This window comes from Neolamprologus multifasciatus, chromosome 14 (genome assembly GCF_963576455.1).
Source record: "Neolamprologus multifasciatus chromosome 14, fNeoMul1.2, whole genome shotgun sequence".
Taxonomy (NCBI): Eukaryota; Metazoa; Chordata; class Actinopteri; order Cichliformes; family Cichlidae; genus Neolamprologus; species Neolamprologus multifasciatus.
In genome coordinates, this window is record NC_140452.1 from 29,503,987 (window position 1) to 29,530,689 (window position 26,703).

At 41.0% G+C, this 26,703-nt stretch overlaps 4 protein-coding genes across 7 annotated transcripts in view; 1 reads left to right on the forward strand and 3 right to left on the reverse strand.

The window, feature by feature from the left end:
* Window positions 1-12,031, reverse strand: part of inppl1a (inositol polyphosphate phosphatase-like 1a) — a 28,315-nt gene extending 16,284 nt beyond the window's left edge. For 2 of the 3 annotated variants that reach the window (XM_085130269.1, XM_085130267.1), the window contains exons 1-4: window positions 11,490-12,031; window positions 2,923-2,986; window positions 2,300-2,447; window positions 2,124-2,205 (exon numbers count right to left, since the gene is read on the reverse strand). In XM_085130269.1, the coding sequence (XP_084986395.1) occupies window positions 2,124-2,205; window positions 2,300-2,447; window positions 2,923-2,986; window positions 11,490-11,674 (479 nt within the window). In that variant the 5' untranslated portion in view covers window positions 11,675-12,031. The remainder of the gene's footprint in view (window positions 1-2,123; window positions 2,206-2,299; window positions 2,448-2,922; window positions 2,987-11,489) is intronic. The other variant, XM_085130268.1, reaches the window with a different exon arrangement.
* Window positions 12,032-13,317: 1,286 nt separating this feature from the next.
* folr (folate receptor) lies at window positions 13,318-19,471 on the reverse strand. Of its 2 annotated transcripts, XM_085130274.1 has the most exons (5): window positions 19,185-19,471; window positions 17,675-17,805; window positions 17,353-17,541; window positions 16,994-17,129; window positions 13,318-16,796 (listed from the first exon to the last, which is right to left on the reverse strand). In XM_085130274.1, the coding sequence occupies exons 2-5, from the start codon at window positions 17,801-17,803 to the stop codon at window positions 16,522-16,524; spliced, it is 729 nt and encodes a 242-aa protein (XP_084986400.1). In that variant the 5' UTR covers window positions 17,804-17,805; window positions 19,185-19,471; the 3' UTR covers window positions 13,318-16,521. The 2 variants fall into 2 exon arrangements, with proteins under 2 accessions (XP_084986400.1, XP_084986399.1); XM_085130273.1 differs by lacking the exon at window positions 19,185-19,471 and having other exon boundaries at window positions 17,675-18,228.
* A 2,123-nt stretch (window positions 19,472-21,594) lies between these two features.
* Window positions 21,595-23,888, forward strand: anapc15 (anaphase promoting complex subunit 15). The gene is given in 6 exon segments (XM_085130279.1): window positions 21,595-21,705; window positions 21,931-22,052; window positions 22,617-22,676; window positions 22,781-22,921; window positions 23,095-23,119; window positions 23,122-23,888. Coding segments are annotated over 5 exon segments (366 nt in total). The 5' UTR covers window positions 21,595-21,705; window positions 21,931-21,932; the 3' UTR covers window positions 23,142-23,888.
* Window positions 22,779-25,823, reverse strand: tomt (transmembrane O-methyltransferase). The gene is given in 4 exon segments (XM_085130280.1): window positions 22,779-24,793; window positions 24,925-25,086; window positions 25,154-25,410; window positions 25,517-25,823. Coding segments are annotated over 4 exon segments (879 nt in total). The 5' UTR covers window positions 25,779-25,823; the 3' UTR covers window positions 22,779-24,595.
* Window positions 25,824-26,703: the final 880 nt, after the last annotated feature.

A 26,703-nucleotide genomic window follows, 5' to 3' on the forward strand; every position in this document is an offset into this window, starting at 1 on the left:
TTTCTGAAAATCGACAGGGCCCCTTATAATCCCGTGTGCCTTATGTATGAATTCTGGTTGTGTTTACTGACCTCGAAACGATTTTATGTCGTACGCGGCACTCGAACATGTGTCAAATGTTTCAGTACGACTTTGCTAAGCTGATTGATTGATTTGATGGATTGTCGGAGCATTACGGCTTTCGTAGGCAGGCGCCTCGCGGAGTGATACGTGCTGTGCTTCAACATAATATTACCGTATTGTGTGTGTATAACCTTTTTTCAAGTTTTGTGAATATTATACATGGTTATGCTCAGGATATGTCGGCCAATTTCCACTGGAAATGCCTTTCGGTTAAACTGTCAGCAAGGAATTTGCACTGTTACATTTTTATATAACTTTAATGCACATAAAAAACAGCTGCTTGTTTAAGTGAAAATACATTGATGGGGTTTTTTGCACTAATAAAGTTGTGGAGTTGTAAAGTAATTTGTCTCGTGTCAATTATATCGTCAGTTATATCATTATCGCAAATTTTCAAATGTATATCGTGATAAATATTTTTGGTCGCATCGCCCTGCTCTAGCTTCATTTTCTGTTTTCTTTAAACAACACATTAGGTGAGAGGTATAAAGTAGCGGTGAAAGAACAGTAATACAAACAGGAAACCAATGTAGGACGCAAGCTGCAGTGGAACAAAGGCCAAGAATTACTTATTTCTATCCATACCTGTGGGTAGGAGGGAGAGCTTCAAGACAGGCCTGTAAATTTCCACATTTCATCTTTTATAAATTAACACCTACTGCAGCTTTGACGATGGGCTACACATTTTATACACACACGTTCTCCACTGCCTTCGGCAAAGTTGCACCATAGTAATTCTGTAAAAGCATGACATAAGCATGAAAACATTTTGGGGCCTACTTAGAGCTTTTTACCGTTCAGTTTTTTGTCTGCCATATTTCTTGATTTTGTTTATTTGCTCTGTAGTATTACATTGATGCATTTACTGCTAGAAGTCACACGGAGCTATTTAAAGTTCCAGGTGATACCTAAAAAAAAGAATAGTTGCTAAATCTGCAGATGCTCCACACCCCTTGGAAAGGAAAATAAAGATGGACGTCACAGTTTGCCAGAAGTAGGATGGGTGTGTGCGCCCGTCAGCGAAAGAGTTGGCATCTGTGTAGTCGCGACTTTTTTCTTTTCTTTTTTTTTAAAGAGTCACATACTTCCTCTGAGCTAAATTATGCCTGCCTGAATACTCATAGACACCCTGGACCACGTGAACTGGCAAAGAGCCAACCTATAAAAAATAAAACACCCTTTACAGACTAATTTTCAGCATTTACAACCCTTTCATACAATCCACACCGTGGCTGCAAACCTGAGGATTTTTAAAGGACATGCATGTGTGCCCCCTTTACTTCCTCTAAACTGTAATGCATTTTATGCTTATTTTGCATTGTTGATTTCCTTCTATGGCAGCTCGAGACAGGACAAGTGAAAGAACTGAAAGGAAGATATTGTTTCACTGGCTGACACTTTAACCAACTGTTGTGTGAAGTGGTTTGGTTCCCACTGAAAAAATTGTAAAAGTGTATTTATTTATCACATAAGGCAAATGTCAAAAATAGTGCGCATTAGTAGTATTATTAACTGACAGTGATTTGAAATGTACGCATCTGTGTGCGCCCGACAACTACAGCCCGCACCTCATCAAAGCCGCACACCATCCGTGAACAGCGTGGTTTCGAGCAGGATGTGGTTTACCTTCTTAATGCAGACAGAGAGGAAGTATGTGTTAATGAGCGTGCATGAAGTTGTGTGAACGAGTGCTTTTAATAGTTGATAATCTGTGTGCACGTGCGTGTGTAGCCATATAAACTGGAACAAACAAAGTCACTGAGTAACGTGTGTGTTCATATCACCACAATAACGCTTCCTTATTATTTTTGTGAGCACGTGTGAGATTATGTGATTTCCAATACGTCTGTGACATAATTCACAATGAAGCGACATACTTCCCCTGTGTGACTTCCGTGACTTCCGAGTGACGCGGTTGGTGGTTGCAGGTAGTTTGTGATTAAGCTCCCTACAGTTATAAACAGGACACAATCAGATGTTTCTCTCTGTGGACTTTGTACCTGTCTGTGGGTGTGTCTGGTCCAGGGGGAGTGGAGGTGGAGGAAGAGCGAGGGGGGAGGGGCGGCTTCTCATCCTCTCCATCTACCAGTCAGAAGTACACAGAAGGTCACGGTTAACATGCGATGACGAGGACACCCCATCTGGGCATGTGTGTTTGTGTTAGCTCTGAAATTACCGGAATAGTCCCTGTCGTCACTGACAGCTGTCTCCTCTCTCTCCACGGGGTAAAGCAGGGTGGTGACCAGACCCTGGCTGGGCTGCAGGTACAATGACACCAGCTCTGGCAGAGTCTTAAACCGCTTAGGCTGCACGCCCTGAGAGGTCTGAGAGCGCGAGGAAGGAAGGGAAACAAGAGACAGATGCATTAAGTTCATCCAAACACCGTGGCTACAAGAAGTCACATTGCCCAACCTTCTGGTAGCCTCCATTGTTCCACAATGAATGTTTTGTAAGCAATTGCAGCCCTGTAGGCTAAATATAATTCAAACCAGGAAGAAGCCACAAACTCAATCGGATAAATTAAAATGAGACTTTTCAGCGTCACAGCTGAAGACCCCAAAACTCATACAGCAGTGAGACAAGACAGCTGTGCTGTGGCCACATGATTCGAAGCCCTGTGTTGTGTTTCGCATGTGTGAGGTTGCTGGTAGCCGGTATTCACAGCTGTTGAGCACAAGGCACAAAGACCCTGCTGTTGGTGTGTGTGTGTGTGTAAGAGAGGGAGCTCAGAGCCAACGAAAGCATCTCTGCCTGCCAGCTGCTGCTGAAAGCACGAGTGTGAGAGTGTCTTTACTGTACCTGCACTGCCAGAAAACCTTCGTCATCTGGTAATATCCTGTATGTGTGGACGTGCTTCTGAAACCTACAGGCAAAGAAAGAGAGAGTAAAAAGAAGTGAGGGGAGCTGAATCAAAGAGAGGACAAGGGCAGAAAGTGGCAGCAAATGACGTGGAAATAAAACACAGGTGGACGCAGAAGTACAGAGAATTGTTTCTATTTTTTATGACTCTACGTAAATTTGAATATCTTTATTTTCAGTTCACACTTACACACACACACCACTGTACTCGACCTTAGTGGACAGCATGTGTGATTGTAAGCATGGGAGTGAGGAGGGTTTAGACGGCGTAGCTTAAACCTGTTGCTGTCTGTCACAGTGAGCATGCTTTATACTTACAGTAGCACGGTACAGTAAAGCACAGCTGAGTGTTTGTACATCATAAAGTATTGATAACAGTTAAAAACACAACTAAAATGGAGTAGACGTCAGAATCTAAATGATAAATTAGAGTCCGCCTCTGTTGCATTAAACCACTGCAAATCAGACTGATTTGACTGAACCTCAGGCTCCTTTTTCTCCCCCATCAACCAATCACAGATCAATGTTCTGACACTGCGGCTGGCCCAGGCGTGACTACATGCCCACAGCCACAAGCTAAAGCTTAATGATTTTCATGCGCTGTGCTTCTGCCGGTCCAGTGGACCAACCGCAAAATTTTTGATTTGCCAAGCAAACATTGTGGTTTTTGATTCATTAGTGTTCTCAGTTCAGAAGTTTCGACGTTTCCAGCCTAACACTAAAGTCTTTTTTTTTTAACTTCTGCTTCAACACCACGCTTATTTACAGTATGTGTGTGTATAAATGGAGGGAGGGATAAATCCATGTTGGGAATTCAACACCCAGCTGCTTTTCCGGCTTTTCCAGGTCAGTGTCCTGCAAGAGCTAAAACACGGACTGGAATAAAATATAAAATGATCTCAACAACAATGTATAAGAAAGTTAAAAACTAAACTTTTTGTTTGGTGATGCTTCTCACATCCCACTCAGACCACCATGGAAATGGTTTTGATCATGACCAGATGCCAACGAGGGTCACAGTCTGCTTGAGCTGTTGGATGTTTAACTTGGTTATTAAATAGCATTTGTAGGAAAATGATTGGGCCCGTATTGAACTTTGAATGGCATCCTAAAACAAATCATTTTGGGAGCTTCATCATTGTCATGCTGCAGAATTAACTAATGATTTTTGATTTGCACTTGCAAAATCACTATTATTTTAAACCTCTGGACTTGGTTGTTAAATAAGCGATTTAACTTAACTTAACTTAACTTAACTGGCAGGACTGTCCTGTGTGGATTTTGCATGATTTCATGCTTGTGCAGGCATTTACTAGGACACTCATATTCTTCTGTTTATAAAAAACAAAAACAAAAAGAACTAGGTTAACGGTGCTTATCACGGAGCAAGAAGCTCTCGTAAAAGAGATTCTTTATCTCACTTCACTTCCTGGTCAAAAAATAAAACATTATATAAACACTCCATTTAAGATCGACTTTAGTAAAACAGATTATTTTACACACAAGCGGAAAAATGCAAAGCTACTCTAGTAATATCCAAAAACTTTTAAATTTAGGCGCTGAAAAGGAGCAAAATGTCGAACCGAGCACAAGTTCCCACGTTGACCGAATTCATAAACAGCGCGTTGTTCTGCAAATTGTTGCAAATAATAGCTCCATATCAGCTCAAACTAACGGGACCAGATAAATATTTGCTCCTCTAAAATCAAACCCACATTCAATCGTGTCACATTTTAAACACAATAGCATGAAGACCGAGTGGCACAAAATCCATACGCAAGCGTCACTGCAGTGTACAATGTGTTTGTGTGCCTCTGTGTGTTTGTTTTCCTGTTGGCAGCTGATGAGATTCTCTGCAGGTCTGTGAAGTAAATACTATTGTTTCAGCGGCCGTAAAGTTAACAGAGGGGAAGGGGATCAGAGAAAGAGAGTGAGGGTTGTCATGGGCCAGAGATAGGCTCACAGTATACAGCTTATGAGTGTTGTCAACAATGGCCTGTGTGAAAGGATAAGGACTACCCTACTGGCTCACTCTGTTCTGTTAGTTTAGAGGGAAACCTCTTCTAAGAATATACACAGCGTGAATCTGTCTTCAAAGCTCAAACAGAAGCCTATCTTGGCAAAACCCAACTAGGTTTTCCTTGAAATGCAACAATCAAAAACTAAGATTACTCCTTACAGCCTTCTCCCTCCTTGTCGTCACGTACTACCAAAAGTGCAAGAGGCCATTCCTGAACAAGCACAGTAAATACTGTGTGTATTACTGCACTACAGTGTGACTTACACTGACGATTCATTTCCTGCTATTACTGTATTGCTAACAATAGCACTATGGAGAGGTTGTTTTTTGATTAAGACACTTCATGGAGCATGTGATTAACAGAAAAAAAGAATATCTGCATAGAAATATTTGGTATGAGCACAAACAATGGATATATGCATACTGCTTTTTTTCCCCCTTCATGTATTTGGCAGGCATGTTGCTGCAGCCAACTTGGGAAATTACCATCGCTCTTCTGGATTTAGAAGAGCAATGAATTTAGATTTAGGGTTTAGCCTCAGTCTCTTCTGTCTGATCATGTGACCGCTAAATACATAATTAATACCCATTCATGCACCGCAGCCCTGAACTACCAAACAGAGACGTATGTGAGAATGCAAATGTCCCACATATTCACTTAGGACATTAAATGGCCTTTAACTTGCCAGCTAGCCACTGGAAAGTCTGTGTCATGTCCAGTTGCCCCCATGTGAGAAAAGTGGAAGTAATACTGCGGTCAATTCACAGCTAGCGAGAGGGAAACATTCAATTCAATTCTGTTTTATTTATATAGCACCAATTCACAACAGCCACTTCAAAGCACTTTACAGTGTAAGGTGAAGAGCCTACGGGATTGAGAGAGAAACCCAACAATCAGACGACCGTCTATGAGTGAGCACTAATCAATAGTGGAAAAGAAAAAAACTTCTGGCAGAATCAGGCTAAAGGAGGCTTCTCTCCTGAGAAGTGTCTGAGGCAGACCATCTCCTTTCCTTTCCACTATTGCCAGGTGCTCACTCAAAGGATGCCGTATGATTGTTGGGGTTTTCCTGCTATTATTCTAGGGTCACTACCTTACAACATAAAGCGGCTTGAGGCAAACGCAGTTGCAAGTCCACAAAGACATGCATGTTAGGCTACCTGTAGGTATGAATGTCTCTGTGACACCAATGTTAAAGACTGGGGGTATGCCCCATCTCTCGCCGCGTGTCAGCTGGGATTCGGCACCCACACTTTACTTTAACTGACTAAGCAGAAGAAAATTAATGGATAGATGAATGTGCGTAGCCATAGTTGGTAGTAATAGCAATGACGGTTCATTTGGCAGGCAACGTCAAGTACAAACTGATTACCACAGCAAAACAGAAAATACATGTGAAAGTGAACTTGAGTCTTGTTTTCTGAAGAAATTGACAAGCTAAATACATTTTATAAAAGAAGAAGATGTGGTTGAGGAGAAACGAGTCTCTTTCAGAGGGATTTTTCACTCAATGACAACTGACATAAGGACAGTAAAAACAAAACAGCAGATATTGTTTCAAATTACTTAGATAGGCAATATCAGACTAAATGGGAAGGGATTCTCTGTGTACTGGAAAGAAGTTTAGAAAAAAAAGGAGAGATTTGAAAACTCTACAAAGAGCAAAACACACTTTGTACGTGCACACAAACCTGTACGTTTCAAATGCACGCACGCACACACACACACAGGCGCACACACACACACACAGGCACACAGAGGCATCCTGAACCCTGGCAAGTTAAGACGTGTTAAACTGATAGTAACGACCGTATTCCTGACAGCAAAAACAGAAAACAGCTGAGAGACAGGGACTAGCATACACTCAAAACTATTAGCATATAAGCTCATCTCACTGCCGGCACCTTTCCTGTCTTATACAGAGTCTTAAAATGTGTAAGCCAATGATTTTACGGAACTGTGTGCTAATCATTGACAGCTTTAACATGCTACATTGGACTCGTACTGCATTCACGCAAATTAAAACATTCATAGCTCACAAATACTAAACACGAGTATTAAACTTGCATGCAGACCTACAAAATCCAAAGTCACTATAAGAGGAAGTGAAAGGCTAATGCTTGGCTAACGAAAGTATCAAGAGTCAGCCAGTCGAAACAAGTGGAAACACTTCCTAAATGCACCGGGGTCTCCTAGGACCTCAAAAAGGAAGTGTGTGTGTCCCTGTCTATAAGTCACACGTCCGAGTTTGAAAAGACTTGAACATGTCGGGTAAAATAACAAACAAATCTTTGGTTTGTGCATTTCGTGGGTGTCCACTGTATATTCCACTGAAAGAAGTCACATTCGTACTCAATTCTGTATAATAGAATTAAAAGCACCATTTCAGTGGATTAAGTGGGGGGTATAGTGATCAGGTGGATGTGAGATAAAGAAAACATTGAGCGGATGTGCTTCACTCACATCAGCCCTCTGAGCATCCAAAGTGGCACGCTGGCCCTGTGACAAAAAAAAAAGTGTGCCGTTCGATGGTTAAACCTTTCCACACATCTGCTGATTCACATTTTACTTCCTAGAAATGCTGGTTTACACAGCAGCGAGTGCAAAACTTGACAAAGGTGACAAATAAATGTCTTGTCTGACCATCGAATCGTTTTCTCTTTAGCTGGAGGCATTACTGGGAAACACCAAGTCATTCGTGTTCTCGAAAAGTGTGCCACTTCTTTCTGGTTTTCCTAGCAGCACTGGTTCATCTCTGTGAGTGCCCTACAAGGGTGCTTTGCAAATAATGTTCGATTAATCAGTGCAATTCGCACTCACAATAAAATTCACAAAGAAAATGCTTTACAGCAAATATGCTCCACCTTTATTTTAAATTGCACTTTCATCTTCTTGTTTGTGGGTAATATAATATAATTAATGCTCAAGCTTGGGTTTCTTGGCAAGCAATGAATCGCAACAACTGTCACACACGCCACTAGGTAAGTGTAATTATTGAAAAGATATGTGTACATTTTGTCAAACTACTTCTGACATTCCCGATTTGCACTCAGAATCAAATTACTTCTTTTTTTTTTGTTGCTCATGTGAGTCATTGTATTCAAATACAAGGAATTTTTATTCTCGGATAGTCATCCGTCAAAGGCCTTCCTCTAAGCTGGAAAAAACCCTCCGACTTACCACTTGCTCTAATTACAGCCAACGTGGGAAACGACGGGTGTACAATGTCAACAATGAAAAGTTCATCTTTGAAGATTATAGCACTTTCTGTTCGTGTTAGTGCCAATTCTTGCAGTAGCTGTCATTTGTCTCAACGGTATGGTAAACTGTGAAACTCTGTCATCTTATTTTTGTGTTTGTGGAAGCAAAACTTCTGGATTTAAAAACAGCATTCGCATTGTTTGTCTGTAATTTGCCTGGAAGTTGTTTGTCGTTTCGGAGATGAAACAAAGTCAGTACTGTGAAAGGTGAAAGGGGAGAGGAAGGGAGAGGTGGAGGCAGGAATAAATCCGGAAACTAATGATACATGGATGTGAGGAACGCTGTCTGTCACAGCAGGCACGTGCGGGGGGGGGGGGGGGGGGGGGGCTAGGGCACCCGCCCCTTTCCTAATGGAAAAGTGCCCTTTTGTTGAGGCAACTTTTTAAAAACTTTTTTTTTTTTTTAATGTGTGCGTGCGTGCGGAGTCCTGTCTGTGCCCCTCAACAATAATATTTAACTATTAATCACAGTTTTGCTAAATAAAAGGATCTGGCTTGCATCAGTCACATGATCACATTTAACCAATGATCGCCCTTGACGGCAGAACGCGCTGGTTACGAGCCGGGAACGAGCTCGCAAAGAGCACGCGCATTTTTTGCGGTCGGGAGCTGTAGGAGAAACGCAAGTTAACTCAGATACACAGACTGATGCGACAAAACCAGTAAGTAGGTGTACAGCGTACACTGTAGTATATAGCACACAGGAGTATTAGCTTATTACGTACACGTTGGTAAGCTGTCTTGTTGCAACTGACGAACTGAAACAAACGAGCGTGCTGTGTTTGCAACAGCGCGACAAACATTACCTGTCCTTTTATTAACTGCACAAGTAGTGCTGGTCATAGCTGCTGGCTACCTGTGTAAGGCTGTCATGGGTCTGTAGCTCTGTCCACCGTTTTAGGGAACATATTTAATTTTAAAGTATTTAGAACATATTTAGTTTTAAAGTAAGTTTCCGGGCTTTTCCTGCCTTTCTGGAGGGATTATATTTCACTAAAAAACGATCTAATATGCATGTCCACATAATTATGCATTATTATAATTATAATATATTAAAAAACACACACTGTATTTAAAAGAACATACATTAAGAAGCAGATTATATTAGATTTATATTTTAAATAAGACAAAATTTGGATTTTACAGCAGTAAAATTATTGTATCTCTACAGTTTAAAAATGTAATAAGCTTTGCCCCTGCACAGAGTGGATAGTGAAACAAATGGAATCATCATAAATACATTATTTCATATTTATTACTTCCCCCTCCTCATTGCTTTATTAATGTAGCTCTAGTAATAAATAATAATGTAAGGATTCTGGATCAGCACAGTGATGCCCATAGTATATACAGTATTCTGAAGAAGGTCTAAAATGTCACTGTGTGTGCGTGCATGTGTGTGTTTTATTTAGATGGATTTAAAAAAAAAAAAAATTACTCATGATATAACATTGTCCAGACATGCCTGGTAAGGACATGAGGAGGAAACAGTAGGAGCTGTGTGAGGCTACTAAAGGCAGTGCTATAACATTTTTCTGTCATCATTTTATTATAGATTAAGTGCAAGAGTTGTTAGGTGTGGATAATTAAATTATAGTTTATTGCAATAGCAAGTTGTGCCTTGTTCTCAGATAGACAGCAAGTGGAGAGTGATATATGAAATGATGGGATGGAAGGAAGAAGAGAAGCAAAGAGTGATTCACAGACAGAGCCTAAATTATTTCTCACATTTTTTGTTGCCTTATGGTTCCAAGCGCTGTCACCAATCTTTGCATTTTGTTATTATCTCATGACACTTGTTTAATCAGCTACCATCTCTCCTATGGACTTTTTACTGTCTACAGTCTCAGATCAACACAGCCCTGCCCTTCCCATATTAGATTCTTGATGAATGTGTGTTGTTGTTATTCAGCCTGGTTCAATGTGCCCCTTTTTAACTTTGAGCACCCGCCCCTTTAAACCTCTCTGCACGGCCCTGGGTCACAGAGTGACCCACTGAATGATGAGCACGATTAGCTCTGACATATCTGACCTACTATACGCTTTTAAAAGAGATGTGAGAACGCATGACCATAGCAGCAATCAGTTTACATAACTAAAAAATATTGCATTATATAGCTGCACTTTCCAAAAGCCCAAAAAGATATTTGATATTTTTGGTTGACATCACAGAGGAAGCACTATAAGTTGTGATTATTTGACTTGCTTGCTTTAAAAGAAGTTAGTATTCAAATTTTTGTGGATTGAACAAGCTCACTGTTTCAATTCTTTTGCAGTCCATGAGCAGGTGATGTATATGAGCTGTATACTACATGTATAAAAACTACACACACAGGATTCAGCATGGGGTAAACTTATCAGATAGGGGATGTAGGTGAAGTGAATGTCAGGGGCCTGATATTTCTCTGAACCTGAACAGTGTGTATTCAACGTGTGTGGCTGCAAGTCATTTTTGTCATTTGTAGTTAAACACCCCTTTGCCATGGTTCATTTAACATTGCCTCAACTACTGTTGACACTGACAGCACTGTTCCTGCATCAGTTCCTCAGGTGAATGCACTGTTGTGTTACTGTTACACATGTAGGTGTTTGGTGGAAAAGTCCCCATTGTGTAATGAATGGGCAGTCTTTCATCATTTATTTAACAAGGTGGCTGCCCTAACTCCCTCTAAGTACAGACGCTCTTAACTTTCCTATGATACTGTGTCATTTCATGATATACTATATTATGTACAACTCCTCGGATAGGCCCATTCTTTCACCACATCTCCGACCTCAAATTAAAGCAAAGCTTCACCAGCCCATGCATGCTTATATTTACCTCCACGACCATTCAGTTTAATGCCACTGCTCACAGCCCGCAGGCTGATTGCAGCAGAGTCCTGTAAAAAGGGCGCTGCAGGCGACCACATCAGACACAAGACAGACAGGGACAGCCCTAAAGTTGTGTGCCATGCTGGGGTTTCACTGCAGGGCAGACAGGCAGTCTCTCTCTCCCTGTCTTTGGCTTCCAGAAGAAAGTAAACAAACAACTTAACGCTTTGCTAGGCACGCTTCAGCTACAGTTTGATTTTGATACTGCAGAAAAGTTAATGACGGAGTAAAAAAAGAGAGGAGCTTTTAAAGTTTGCAGAATTACAGAGAACACACCATGACCCCTTTTGGTCATGTGTGCTAGCTAAAGCCAAGGTAAACAAAGCACAACGAGGCCGACGAAGTTACTTACAGTACACACAAAGCGTAAGCCCCGTTGACACTCTCACTGTCCCGCACCAGGAAGCTCCCGTCTCTACCGGCTCGGGCAAGCAGCTCCTCGGCCGCCGCTCGACTCAGGTCCCGGTGATACCACATCGGCGGTGCGGGGCCCAACGGAGAAGCCCCACTGCCGCCGCCACCACCACCCCCGGCCATGGCCACAGCCCTTCCAACCGGGTTAAACTCAAGCTGCTTCCCGTCTCCTCCGAAAAAACTCCCAGCCCTCCTCCAGTATAGGAAAATGATCCAGCGAGAGAAGCGAAGAGAGCCAGAAGAGCAGAAAAGCAGCCGTTATTCCGACAGAAGGCAGGAGGCGCCACAGAAGCGACGGCGAGCACACAAGTTGTTAATTTGTTAAGTTATGCCGTTTGCGGCTGCTTCCTCAGTTCCTGAAAGGCTCACCGCCCTCCCCCTTCTCTTCCCAGTCCCACGGAAATCAGGGTATGTAAATCCACAGTGGAGACCGGGGAGCAGCAGCAGGACGAACTCGGTCAAGTCACCGTGGGGTCGAAAAAAAAGCATTTCCTTTTGGGCGTTTCAAAATAAAACAAATTGAGGGCGAATTTCCACTGCGTCATTTTATTGTAAAGAAAAAAGCACGTAAAGTGGGTTTCACCTTCATGTCTATCACTAACGAACTTGACAAAGAAGAAGAGATGAAGATCTCATGTGATAGATAAACATAAAGAGAAATGAGGAAAGAAGATAGAGAATAAGTGAGCACAAGTATAAGGTAAATTCATTTTAAGCTTCTTTGCGCCTCTCTCCACTTCAAGAGAAATATTTGGCTTTACTCCACTACAAAGCTTAAGATATTGGTTTTATACACATCAATAAACAGTATATAATGCATTAATACAGTATATTATGGCTCAAATGATCGGCACCTTAACAATCTGCAATCTTAAAGTGCTTTGTAGACCTTTGAGGTAAGTACCATAACTACTAAACACTTTGGGTACAGTATCGGCTGTATCAGTTGTACTTGGATAAGTTTTTCCTATGAGATTACTAACATTTAAAATGTGGTTTAGATGTTTTTTTCCAAAGTGATGAGTAGTAGGTTTTCATTCAAATTATTAAAAAGCTTTCAGTAACTGAAAGACACACTCCTACTCTTGTGTCCTGGTCACTTAGCCTACATAGTCAAAGCCTTGACTAATGCCAGAGGGCTTTCCTCTTTGAATATCAGTGTGACCTACAGCCACTGAGGAGGCCCAGCTGCAGTCATTTCTCAGCCCAAGCTTAAATCCAGTTATGCAATCCTTTTCTTTTCCAGACCACACACATTCACATGCACTCCCACAAGGTGTAACTGCCCACCTAAGGGCCAGTCTCACAAACCACAGGAGTAACCCAGCATTTTGAAATATTTGCTCGTTACTCTGATTTAGCCTTTTTCCCCTGCCCAGAATCAAGTCTGACTCTTGAAGGATGTTATGGAACAAGCAAGAATATAGGCATAAAGCGAGAGAGAGAGTGAGAGTTGGGCAGAGCAACGTGTGTTGCCAATGACCTCAGAAAAGCTGAGTATTAATAGCCACGGGGACAGCAGCCATCCCAGTGCTATTTCTGGTTATGGCATCACACTGTGTGTGTGAGATGAATGTGAAACTGTAAAAGTGTGTGGCTTAACAATGTGTCTGCATGCAGCGATCATAAAAGCGTATTGCAAGATGTCTCATGAGTTTAAAACTACACTGTCAGCAAAATGTAGCGTAAATAACTCATTCTTGTCTTTTTGGCTAACCACAATTGTCTGCTGCAGTTGTTACAGCACACAGCACACCAGTAATGGTCATTGCTGGGCAACACAGGAAAGACAACTTCATAGACACTTGATTCTTGAGATTTTGAGCCTGTGGAGGCCAAATTACTGGCTATTTCTTAGTACTCCACAATGTTAGCGTCATTTGTTATTGTAATTCATTGATGCCACACTTTTAGCTTTAGTTTCTCTGTTTACTCTTTGATATTCACATGCAGAATTCGCTGACATTTAGAGAAATGTATCTCCTTTATTATCTGCAAAACATTTTGTCTTCCACTGACTGTAACTCTGCTGCTTTGCTGCCTAGCTCTGCTAGGCATTAATTAGCCCAGTTTAGCTGCGTAGAGTAGCTAATGGTTGCTGGTGTCAGGGGAATGTTGCAATTGGTATCATTTTTAACATGATGAAATTCAAAAGTCCATTAATATTTCAAGAATGGCTTTTTAAATTCTTTCTTAGTGGACTGATTGTCTTTATACTGTCTTTATACTCACCTGCAGTCACTTTATGTACACCTGTTCCACAGGTTGTGAACAAAATGATCTAATAAGCCAATCATGTGACAGAAGCTCAGTGTGTTTAGGCATGTAGGCATGATCAAGTGGAGTTCAAGCTGAACATCAGAATGAGGAAACAAGGTGATTTAAATGACTTTGAATGTGGCATGATTGTTGGTGCCAGCTAATCTGAACATTTAAGAAAATGTTTTCCCCACATAAACGTCTCTAAGGTTTGCAAAGCATGGTCTGTAAAACAGGAAATATCCAGCCAGCGGCAGTTCACTGAGTGAATGTCAGAGGTCAAAGGAGAGTGGCCAGACTGTTTTGAGCTGAAGGAAAAACAATAACGAAATAACCATTCGTTACACATCGGATCTTGACACCGATGTGCTGCAGTAGCTAAAGAACACGCTGGGTGTCACTCCTGTGAGTTAAGAACAGGAAACTGAGGCTGCATCTGAGGCTTTACACAGTGTCAGCAAAATTGGACAAAAGAAGTTTGGAAAAACATTTAGATCATGGGATGGATCCGAATCTGGTCTAAACATCATGAAAGCATGGATCCATCTGTCATGGTCAAACACTGGGTTCTTTGGTGTTTATCAGTCTCATCAGTCACTGTTTAAAAGTAGCTGTTTCTGCTCCCAGCCTCCACCAGATTATCAGCCTCCTCATCAGGTTGTTTTGCAACACCTTTGTTAACTTACCCTCTCAGTGTGTTAGTGCTCTTCCGCCACATTTCCAGTTCCTCCTGGCTACATATGTATGCATAATTTTCTCAGGGATTAATAAAAGTCTGATTCTGGCTAAATAAGTGGTTTTCTCATCTGCCGAACAAAACTGTTTCCTTTCTGCTGGTCAACTTCTACTGTAAAGCTCTTTTGGAGCTCTCACCTCATTTCACCATATGCCTGCTCTCCTCTATCAATGTCCACCTCTCCTGGAAAAGAACCAATGGGCAGACTCCCCAGGGTCCCCTCAGCAGTACCCCTCAGTTACAGATTCCCTCTGAGTGGTCAACAATCTTTTGGGTCCCCTTATAACTATTGGTCTGACCAGCCCTTGGTACCATCCTGCCTCACATCAATGGTTCAGGGTGCTTTTGATAACTTAGTGGTGTGGGGGATAGTTCCTTGGCACACTTTGGCATCCTTAGTACCAACTGAGCACAATTTAAACACCACACCCTTCCTGACTATTGTTGCTGACAATGCCATGCCCCTTTATGACCATGGTGTATCCATCTTCTGATGACTGCTTCCAGCTGGACAATGCTCCATGTCACAAAACTCAAGTCATCTCAAACTGATTTGTATAGCATGACAAAGAGTTCACTGTGCTCAGAGTCCCTCCACTGTCACCAGATCTAAATCCAATAAAGTACTGTTAGGATGTGGGATGTGGTGGCACAAATCTGCAGCTTCTGCATGATGATGTCATGGCAATATGTACCAAAATCTCTCAGGAATGTGTCTTTAAAGCAGTTGTGATTGAGCGGGCACTGAGTGTACTTTGTTTACCATAAATAACCAACATAATTTGGCAAAAATTTGGCAAACCGTCTCCTGTAATTCAAACTCTTATATACAGAAGTTCTGTGGGTGTTGTTTATGCTGTCAGAAGAAACAGGAAAGACTAGGGTGAGATACACAGACTAAACTCGATATGCTAAATTAACAGTGGTATCACGAGGAAGGGTGTTGTTATCAGTACGTTAAACACAGCAAGCTATAGTAATAGTCTTTTCAAGTACTTATATGAAGTCTTGATTAAGTACAGGGTACATAAAATATGCATCTCAGTTTGATCCTTAAGCCTCCAAAGGAATCTGTGGTTACATTTTAACCAATCAAAAGCCTTTATCAGAGACCTGATGGAGCACATTCACATGCGGCATTGACAGGCACACATCAAACACGTGTACACATGGAGGGAGTTAGGCTCTCACTCTTTTTCTCTGTCTTTCTCTCTCTGCCACAAACACACACACTCAGGGGACTGGAACCCCATAATTACCGAGCAGCAGAGCCCACTAACCACTGGCTGGCCCCGGACTGATCATGTGATGGTGCGATCACTGGGGCCCAGCACGGAGAAACATTTTCCCAGGGTCAGTTTTACAGTTTCCCTCCTGGTCACTGAGGTTGTGAAGGGGTTATTAAGCTGATCCATAGACTGCACTTAAGAGAAATATCATTCCAGAGCTGTGCAGTAATACAGAATGTGGCATGTGTCTCTTCATGGCTTCTCCAGGAGCACAAGTTTATTTTTGTTTTATTTCCCCTGTCCGCACAGATCTTTGATTGTACAGCACTTGTCTGGACACAAAATTGCTGTGTTGGCTGACAAAATTATAATCTTGTTCTTTATGTCTGTTTTCTCTTTTTTATCCTGAAGAGGAAGACAAAAAAGGAGAACTGCCAGCTGCTCCCCACAGTAATGAGAGTAGATGAAACAAGTTTTATGTATTGAGCATTATTAACTGATTTGGACTTCTGATGGTGATTATGCTGCTGTTTAAACTAATTACCCAGTATATTCCCAAGCAGGTAACTTTTGTTATCAGAATATTTTTTGTATCATCAATACCTGACATTTTCTAGTTGATGATTTTTACTAGAATGCCAGCCAAAGGGGTCTTACTGTATAAGAAGTGGCTCAGGGACTGACAGAAAGGTTTAAGAAATCTGTTTTAATTCAAGGTGATACAGCAATGGTCAGAAATATTAATTTTAATGAATCATTACAGAGAGAGATGTGACAGCCAGGAAGAGCAGTGTTGGCAGAGCAGAGCTTTGCTGTTGCTGCCCATTGTTGAGGTAGTACTCAGCAACCTTCTTGTTGGGGTTTGTGCCGGTGAACCAGAGCTGCATGCATTTCCCAGAGGTTTTGGTGTATGTGGTATAGATGTAAGAGTTGGACCAGATTTTTTCACACATGGATTTGGGTGTGGGGAAAAAACCAGTCCACTTACTGCACTTGCTACCTTCAGGGCATTTGTTGATACCTGTGACAGAATTGAATGCATTTGATAAATGTTAATAGTGTTGTTTCTGCATAGATGTAAATGTAAAAGCAACAACAACAAAAATCTCTGTGTGAAAATGTTTTTGCAAAACTGGGAACATGCTTGCTGTGGTTTATAAGAGAAATGCAAGCACAAACATGCATGTCTGCTTTGTGTTTTCCAAGTGTGGGCCCCACCTGAGCTCCAGTCCCATCCCTTGTGCCAGTTATCTTTGCAGGTGAAATCATTCTTGCAGTCTTCCCACCAGGTTTCACAGTCCTCCTTACATAAAGGCACATCTAAGATGCGCTCCTTACGCCAGCTCTGATCCACCTACACAAATGCACACCATTGGCTGATTAGTATAATCAGTAATGAACTAAATAAGCCCCTTTCCCTCATAGTTCTAACTACTGCGTATATATATATAAATTCTGTTTCATCAGTTTGAACAACAGACCATTTTTGTCCTTTCAACTTCCTGTGCTGCCATCTAGTGACAAAAATATAGACAAACATTAGACACTCAAATGCACACGTGGTTGAGAATACTCACCGGTTGTATCCAGGGTCCCAAGTGTGGTGAGCACTCATAAAAACAAGTGTCCTGGATGAAATGTTTTTTACACTCCTTGCTCATAATACCACAGTGATTCCAGTTGAAGTTGTAGAGATAAGAGGCATCGTCATGGGCTCCTGCAGAGGTGTTGGCTGTGCAGCACGCATTATCTCGCCATGGAGAGCACTTGAAAAAGGAAACCAGAATCACTTTATGGATTTAGAACTAAACAAAAATGTTTTTTCCACCAAGCTCCTTGGGGTTTAAATCAAGACAAGAAGGGAAGCGTTAGCGATAGTGCTATGTTTGCAATTATCACCTGCTGGTACAGTTGTCCCTCAGGTCCAGGCTCTGTTTTGTGATGTTTTGCATCCATACACATGTTCAGTTTGTCCAGAGACATGGCTCCACCAGAGAGGGCAAGCAGCAAGGCCAGGACGGACCACATGACTGTAGGGGAGGGAAGCATCAACAGCAGGTTGTGGGAAAAATCTTAATACTGCTTATTAAGAGGCCAATAGTGGGAAGAAGGAAATAGTATGGGATAGCAGCCAACTCCCTGTGACCTCTAACCCGAGTCTGACGAACAGTATTTTACTGACCTTGGTTAATTTTCTACCATCAGCAGGCAGGTGTCTGGATTGTTTGGTCATAGGTACTAATTTAATATTTTAACAGTATTTACAGTATTTAACAGCCCTGGTGTAGATCTCTTTCAGTAACAGACCTAGTGACAAAGTTTAGAGCTTATGGAAATCCGGACAGTCCTTGTTTTTGCTTTTTTTGTAAGAAGACAACCTGAATTCTCTAAAACTATAGAACTCCAAACTGGGCAAAAAATTACAAGGAATAAAAGCTAAGCAAAGCTGATTGATGTGGTAGTGATGACTTAGATCCCCGATTCCATTCAATTCGATTCAATTTTGACTCAGACAGTGAGATATATTATAATTGTTATCATTTATCAGTACATATCCATATTTTTATATCTATGTATAAAAACAAAGCTGACACTTGTGAGACTTACCAGAGGTGTAAGCATCACAGGAGATGCCTCTGTGTAAGTGGGGATAAAACTTAGAAAAACATGAAGGAGATTTTCTTGGTCTGGCTTTTTATAGCAGATAACCTTTAAAAATATTCTGCAGTAGGCAAAAGAGAAGAAAACCATGAATCAGCAGATGAACATTACCTGATGCTGAACAAAGCAAAGCAAAGTTACAGAGGTTTTATTACAGAGCGTTTTGCAATTCGGCATAATTTTAAGAAGTTTAAATTTCTTTATTGAACAGCAGAAATTAGGCTTTCTTGTTGGAGGTCATTTTTGAAAAAAACAAAAAACCAAAACAAACAAACAGCAGCTGACAGCACTGAACACAACGGTAGACTGGTGCATAATAAGCAAGCGAATAATGCAGAAACAGAGATATTTCGTGGTAAACTGGTCTCTTGAGTACACTGAGAAAGAGAAAGAGCTGTGCAGGAAGTTTGATTTTATCGTGGTGGAAGCAAAACAGCAAAAGTAAGAGGGAATTCATGACGATGTTTATGAAACGTGAAGCATAGTTTTGATCTTCTTTTGCAGCTGGTTCAGTGAATTGTGGGCAGAGAGTAATGAAACCTCCAGCTTCATAATCTTTCAGATGTCGGTTTTCAGCACCGGCGGCACACACGTGGACATGATCCACGCTTTGTGTTCACTTCTTTTTGTGGAATCCGTTTACCTGCACTTTGTGAACTTTTTATCTAGAAAGGTGCTATATAAATACAATTTTACTGTGGTGAAAATTCATTTAGAGACAAAGTAATAATGAACAAATTCCCTTTACCTTTGGATTTGGTGATGACTCCTTCTTGAAGGGATGATCCTACAAAGCTGTATCTGCAGATGCCCTTTAACACACTTCTCAAGACCAAACAAGAATTTCCAAACACAGATTTGTGCCTGACTGTGTGTTTGTGTGTGCGCACGCGTCTGACTGTGTGGGTAGAGTGTGAGTGAATGAATGTGAAAACATGCTGTGCTTTTGAGTAATTAGTTTTCAAAGTCCAAAGTCCATATGAAGTCTGTGTGTGTGTGTGTGTGTGTGTGTGTGTGTGTGTGTGTGTGTGTGTGTGTGTGTGTGTTTAAGATGAAAGATGTAATGGATAGACGTGACAAATTCAAGGACACCCCCACCTCCAATGATCCAGGTCTGGGTCCCCTGGTCCCTTCAGAGTGGTGGGTCACTTTAAATGACTATAATTACCATGTTCTCAGTTATCTCCATTATCCTATGATGAAATACTTCTGACCTGATTGGACTAGTATTCTCCAGGTGATTATGCCTGCATCTGCAAGGTACAAGAGGTCACTAAATTACTCTCATAATTATGAAAATGAAGTCAGTTATATTTTATGGCTTTCACAGTCACATGCACTCAGTCAACATCTATGGGAGATTTTGGACCACCATGTAGGACATTCCTCTCCACTGCCATCATAAACAGTCAGCAGTTCCTGTGAGCATGTGATTTTCCAGTTTTATAACATCTGGCCATGAAGAATATCAGTCTTATCTCAAGGTTTAACCTGCTCACCACCACCCTCTCTTACAGACACACAGACGCACGCACGCACGCACGCGCGCGCACACGCACACACACACACACAAGCTGTTGTGACAGGGCAGCGTGACCTGGGATGACAATGAGAAGATCAAAAGGATGGTAAGTGAGTACTTTTAGTGCTCTCACCATGACAAAGAAAAAAGAAACTTTACAAACACCCTCAAGAGAGTAATTTCTTTGCATGTGCATGAATGTGCTTATACTTGAGGTTAACGCTCTGAACCTACTAATAAGAATGTTCAACTTCAGCAGCATTTACAGAAACCAGCCGTGAACTACGACAAAAATTCTGTTATCTCAGCAGCTTCCTATAGTTTGAAAGAGTGTTTGTGTTATGGGTTGCTTAAAGCTGATATACACTAATCACATAATACACAATACTACTGCTACTACTACTAATAATAATAATATATGGCAGATGCTACTCTTCCAGACAGATACAGTACTGTGCAAAAGTCTTGACTCACCTCTCATTTTACTCACTGCTTTTTTTCAGTCACTTTGTTACCAGCAGGATGCCACAAAAATGCATTATTTATTCCCATTTATTCAGTCGAATCTATTTGACTGGGACAAAGTAATATTTTTGCCCAAGAAAGATAATACATCTTTGAGCTATTCGCTGAAAACGTGGCATATCTCAGCTTGGTGTGCAAAAAGTCTGAGACAGGACTTGAGAGATGGTTCAATTGATCCATCTACTGTTCATCAAAGCTTCATCAGAAATGGTCTTAGTGGAAGGGTAGAGGAAGAAGGGGTCGAGAAACCATTCTTAAAGAAAAGTAACAGGGAGAAAAGACAAATTACACAAGCACCGGACTGAAAACCAGTAGAAACAGGTCTGATGGAGTGATGAATTCAAATTTGAAATTTTTAGTTTAAATCATCATGCATTTGTACACAAGAGGTCAGGAGAGAGGTAAAACAGTGAGTGTCTAAAGCTATCTGTAAAACATGGTGAAGGCTATGCAAAAGGAAGCCAACATGCCGAGAGGAGCTTTGAATGTCTTTCAAGAAGCCTGGCGAACTATTCCTGAAGTCTACTTAAAGAAAGGACAAGAACACTTGACTAAAAAAGTTCAGGCTGGATCAGTCTGCTAGAGAAGGTGCTCGGTGCTCGTTCCACAGGTGGTACGCCATGATGGATTACAGCTTGTTCAGTGACCTTCTCTCCACCGCAGCTTCAAATGTGTCCAGTTTGCAGGCATTCAAAGAGCAAACCTTTCTAATCTGCTCTTTTCTAATCTAGTTTGCTGGTGGCACCAACAGTTACTATTGGAGGGCACTGGGTGTGACCAGTTCCTGAGTGATTGAAAGTCTCCATCATTTTACTGTATAGGTTGAGGGATCTCTTTATCCTCTTTTTATTTGCAGCTTCTGTGTTGGTCTTCCAGTTTAACCTGTTGTTGATGATGATGACATCCCAGTTCTCCTTCAGCTTGTCAACACCATTTTCAGGATAGACATAAAATGAAATAAAATAAAGACAAATAACATGTTTTATTGCATATACGGATCATTAATATCGCTGTAACACATTTTAATTAAAGCTCGTTAGTGTTTCTACTTTATTTAGAACCTCTCGTGCCACAGACGTGGCTCATGCTCCGAAAAGGGAACCTTTATGGAGAGCCGCTGGAGAAAAGAGGACTCTTTATGGGTGAACACCAGCAGTTTCCGGTAAAATTTGTTTTGAATTTTTGTCGAGCCACTGACAGGGACTCAGACTGTGGATTTCGGGTAAGGTTAAGCACGAAGTTATTTTATTGTTTGATTATGTCACATCATTTCCAATCCACAATATCAGGAGTGTTAGATTTTAGAGTATGTGAGTCTTAAACTGGAGGACTTTTAAATCGACCGTTAATGACGTATTAGCTGTTCCTCTGTCGTTGGTTGTCTTAACGCAAACTCCGGCTTCAGTTTTCTTTCTGTTTTATGGGATTCATTTCTGTTGTGTGACAGAAATGTCCACGCTGTTTCCGTCGTTGCTGCCCCGGATAACGGAGTCTCTGTGGTTTAATCTGGACCGACCGTGTGTGGATGAGACCGAGCTGCACCAGCAAGAGCAGCAGCACCAGACCTGGGTAAAGGCTCCCCAGAGCAATTATAGACTTGTATTTTCCATCTTTATGCTATTTTGTTGCTTCCATTTCACTTACGATGAGTTTATATAGTTTGCGCGTGTTAGTTTATAATTTATTAGTTTGAGTATTTGCGAAAGGCTAAAAGTCATATAGAAGTCATGTAGTCTGCTATAATTACTGGTGGCTCTATTATTTTTCCTTTATCAGAATCAAAATAATAAAAAAACTTATAAATACATCTTAATCCCAGGAGGAAATCGTTCTAACTTGAACTATAAATATGAAAAACAGAAAGTGTAAACACTATATATAAAAAAGAGTAAAACTAAGGCACTCAAAGTGCAATGTTTAGTCAAAATTAAATGTTACAAAGTTAAAACAATACTATACACAGTACAGTGTGAAAGGATTGTTCCAGTACTTAGCATAACTTGGACAGTATTGTCCTTTCTGAAACCTCAGATCAGTCAAGCTCCACAGCTGCACAACATCTCTGGCCATGCATTGATTGTATAATGAGACTTCCATATACACTTTAATATGTGCAAACTGTCTCTACCGTAGCTGCAGAGCATTGCTGAGAAAGACAACAACCTGATGCCCATTGGAAAACCAATTTTTGAGGTAACGGAAAAAGATTTTTAAACACAAAATAGACACAGTGTGAAACAGACTGGTTACAAACTTTGTTCCCCTCCATTCATGCTGTCTGCATTTACTGGGTGCAGGCAGGCTACGAGGAGGAGGAAGAAGAAGATGACGAAGATGAAGAAGACAGCGAGGAAGACTCAGAAGATGAAGAGGACATGCAGGACATGGATGAGATGAACGACTACAACGAGTCACCTGATGATGGCGAGATCAATGAGGTGCTTTTCTTTATGATTTGAATAATTTTTTTTCCAGGCGACAGTATCACAAACCCAACGGTCATGAGGTGTTTTAATGTTAAGACTTGGTAAAATACATGTATCCAAATTTAATTCAATTTCTTTCCATTACCAAAACTGCCTCTAATCTAGCTCGGTTTTCTTTCTGTCAGGTGGATATGGAAGGACCAGACCAAGACAAGAACAGTGGATGATTTAAGACAATACTGGTTTTCATCAGGCTGGCCCTGGGTTTTCCACTCCATGCTTAAAATACAACTGCTGCTCTTCAGCTCTCGACATGTTTTTATGTGTGAAATTAGGGAAAGAATAATGCTGAAGAATGACCATAAGATACTTTGAGAAATCAGTGCATTTTTCTAACTTCAATTTAATTACAATTGACAGTGTGTGACGGTGGAAAATACTTTAAACCAATCAAAGTGGCTCCAATTTTGTGGTGCTCTTGTGCTTTTGTGGTGGTATGTGTTGTTTTTGTATCAAGTCAGGAAAACCTTCACGCAGTGGTAGCAGCAGGCCCACTGATCCGTTATGTAAACCTTGAACTTTTGCTATCTACAGTTATGCAGAGCAGCGTCTGCAACCAGCAGACTAAGCATGACCATAACGTCAAGTCAGCAAAATAACTTATTGACCTATGCAAGAGTCATCCAGTTGCTTCACCATATAGTCCTGTTCTGTTTCCCAGCAGTGTTTTGTATGTTACAGAAATACCTTCAGCAGAGCATTCATAAAACCCCAGGACATGTATTCTGATTATACACTTTTTATATTTTGAACAATGTCGGAAGCAAAAGCTGCTAACAAATCTTTAAATATGAGACACAGAGTTCTGTCATGGTTATGCCATGGCATTCTCTACTTCTGCTGAAGTTGTAAATTATTTTAACTGAACCATGTTTCTGTTTTTGTGTATTTGAATTTATTAATAAAATCTAACAAAATGTGACGCGTCACTTGTAGTTCAATAAAAAGTTTGAAAATTTTGGTGGTGGGATGGCCAAGGTTTATATAATTAGACTTTAACAGCAGGAAAGATTTTAAGAATTAATGCTTGCAGTTCAACTGAAGGAAGACAGGTGATTAATATTAACATGTACTTTAATAAAAAATTAATTTTAATTTAGGTTTAATTTGCATTTAGATTAAATTTTGTGAGTCTCTCAAATTTGGGAGTAAGAAAAAAGAAGCCTTAAAAAAAAGTTGTTTAATTGAGTCTTTTAAACAAAGGAAATGACGAGATGCTGAGAAGTCACAACAAAGTCCCAGTAGAATAAAAGGTGATTGGAGCATATGAGATACCTAAACTGGGGATTGTTTATATTTCTCTATATAGAACGTGTCAGCCTTTTGTTTTAAGATTTAATTTAGCTTTGTTTTGTTTTTGTGGGTAAATGTTGCAGTAAATTATCTCTTGTGAAATCGGTAGGGCACTAGGTCAAACGGGATCTGCAGTAAACCTTGAAGCTCCTTCTTTACCCAGTATGCACTAGTGAGTTATTTTGCAAGGTATTTCTTCACAGGTTGAGCTGTATTGTTACACAGACTAGAAATTGAAACGATACCCCTTTAGATGAAGTAAAAATTTGGACATTTCTGTTTCTGAAGTGTGTGTTTGAGTAACAATATGAAATCCTGCCATGATGTCATGATTTACTTGATTCCCTGGTACACCAGCTCAGCCATCCCATCCCTGATGCCCTTGCTATACTCTAGCATGGCCCGGTGGATCTTCCATTCATACAGGCCACTCTTGCGAATATATCTAAGGAACTTTGGAGCACCAGGAAACAGCACGTTGTCTGCCAGGATAATAGATCCTTTTCCCAGTAGACCAGAGCCCTCGAGCATCTGTAACACACAGAGACAGCGAGTGAAGCAGCTGGGTGGGTAACAGTAGGAAAGCGCAAACCTTTAAGTCAAAAATATAATATAATATAATATATATACAAATATCCTGTCTAGTAATTTATTCTCATTACTTGCAGGTCAGGGAGGTAACATTTCTTCCAGTGGTCCATGAAGACAAAATCCAGTCTTTCTAAATTGTAGTCAGAGCGAAGCTGAGGGATCACTTCATCAGATGGATTGACAATCAGCTCCACCTGAAGAAAGCACAGCATGATTATCAAAAGTATGAAACTCTCATTGTTTAGTAAAATTAGAGTAATAAAGCCCCAAATGTATCTCGTCTTTCAGACGGCCTGCGGCACATGAAGTGTACTGAACAAAGACCATTTTTTAAATTGTTTAGATGCTTCTCTAACTCACCGTGTCATCATCAAACCCTGCCAGGCGGATGACTTTCTCAGCGATAGCGGCATTTCTCTGGTCCATCTCGATGCTGTAGAGCCTGGCGCCCAGAGGCAGAGAACGGGCAATCCGCACAGTGCTGTATCCACAGTGGGCACCGAGCTCCAGCACTGTCAGAGGGCTGTGCTCCATCAGCAGCCGGTCCAGGATCTTTCCTAAAAAACAAGGAAACCATACACGCAAATACACACCTAAAGGTGCTTTTTACTTACTAAAAAACAAACAAACAAAGATTACGTTTGCTGTGTTCAAACTTTCTACCTTTTTTAGGTCCAATGTTGCTGATGAACTCCACCTTGCTGCACCAGACATCAAAGGTGTCCAGGATACTGTCAGGGTCTCCAGGGGTGGCATGAGTGAGGACGTACTGAAAGGCACGCTCCTCTCGGCTCAGACCAGTAACGCAGTCCTTCCATATCCTGATGAGGACTGCCCGATAGAACAGCACAAAGAAGTAACGGTACCTGATAATCAGCGTCAGCAGGAGTGGAAGGAAGGCCAGAGCAATAGCAGGAGACACCATCGTAGCATCTACAGACAGAAACACACATGCACAGGTAGGTTATTTGTCAGATATATTTTAACTAAGTGAGCCCTGTATTATTTATTACAAGAAGTATAAGTAAACACTCACTACAAGGGTTTTTGAAAGATGTTTTGATAGAATGGCTCTGGAAAACCTAAAAGAGGAGACCTTTGGGAACAAACAGTCTACACACACACACACACACATTTACAGCATGTCATTAAATTATGTCTGCTCTCTCCCATAGTTTATGTCTTGTCTCTGTGTGCTCCTCTTTTCTCTCTCTTCTTTAACCTCACCCGCCACTCGGTCGCGGCTCATGGCTGCGCCTGCTTGAGCCAAATTCTGCTGGAAGTTTCTATCTTCGGCCTGGTGTTTGCCGTAGGGGATCATTAAATGGGTGTTTTTGTGAACTGGCAAATCCTCTAATACCTGAAGTATACTTGTTGCTCTCTTTCTGATTCCCACAGAATTTATGCACCCGCAACACCTTATAAAAGCACTGAATCAGTTTGATTTCATGGTCAACAGCATAAACAGAGAAAATATTACTACTCAACTTCAATTTAACGTTGATAGGTGTCTTAGACAACACTGGGTGTGGTTTCCTTTAAAATTTAGAAATTCCATGATTGGCACAAGGGAATTTATATTATTGCATTTTTTTCTTAGCTCAGGTTCATTGAGGAAGGCAGTTGTCTTTTTTAAATAAACATCAACTGATGTCCTCATAAAAATAAAGAATCATAATTCAGGGGCACTGGTACCACTCTCCAAACTACAAAACCACTTACCTATTCTGTTTATGCACTATGTGCTTAAACTATGATGTACTGGCATGCAAAACAACAACAGAAGGTAATACTGCACTGGATTAAGAAAAATTTCCCAAAGTGTGTCTCTGTTGTACATTTTTCAGTAA

Bases quoted from the DNA above. Each gene is read 5' to 3' on its own strand.
- folr (XM_085130273.1), bottom strand. From the start codon at position 17,824: ATGCTTCCCTCCCCTACAGTCATGTGGTCCGTCCTGGCCTTGCTGCTT. The intron at 17,542-17,674 runs GTGATAATTGCA...TCCTTTTTCAAG, and splicing joins AGGGACAACTGTACCAGCAG to TGCTCTCCATGGCGAGATAA. The intron at 16,797-16,993 runs GTGGGGCCCACA...ATTCTGTCACAG, and splicing joins GGGATGGGACTGGAGCTCAG to GTATCAACAAATGCCCTGAA.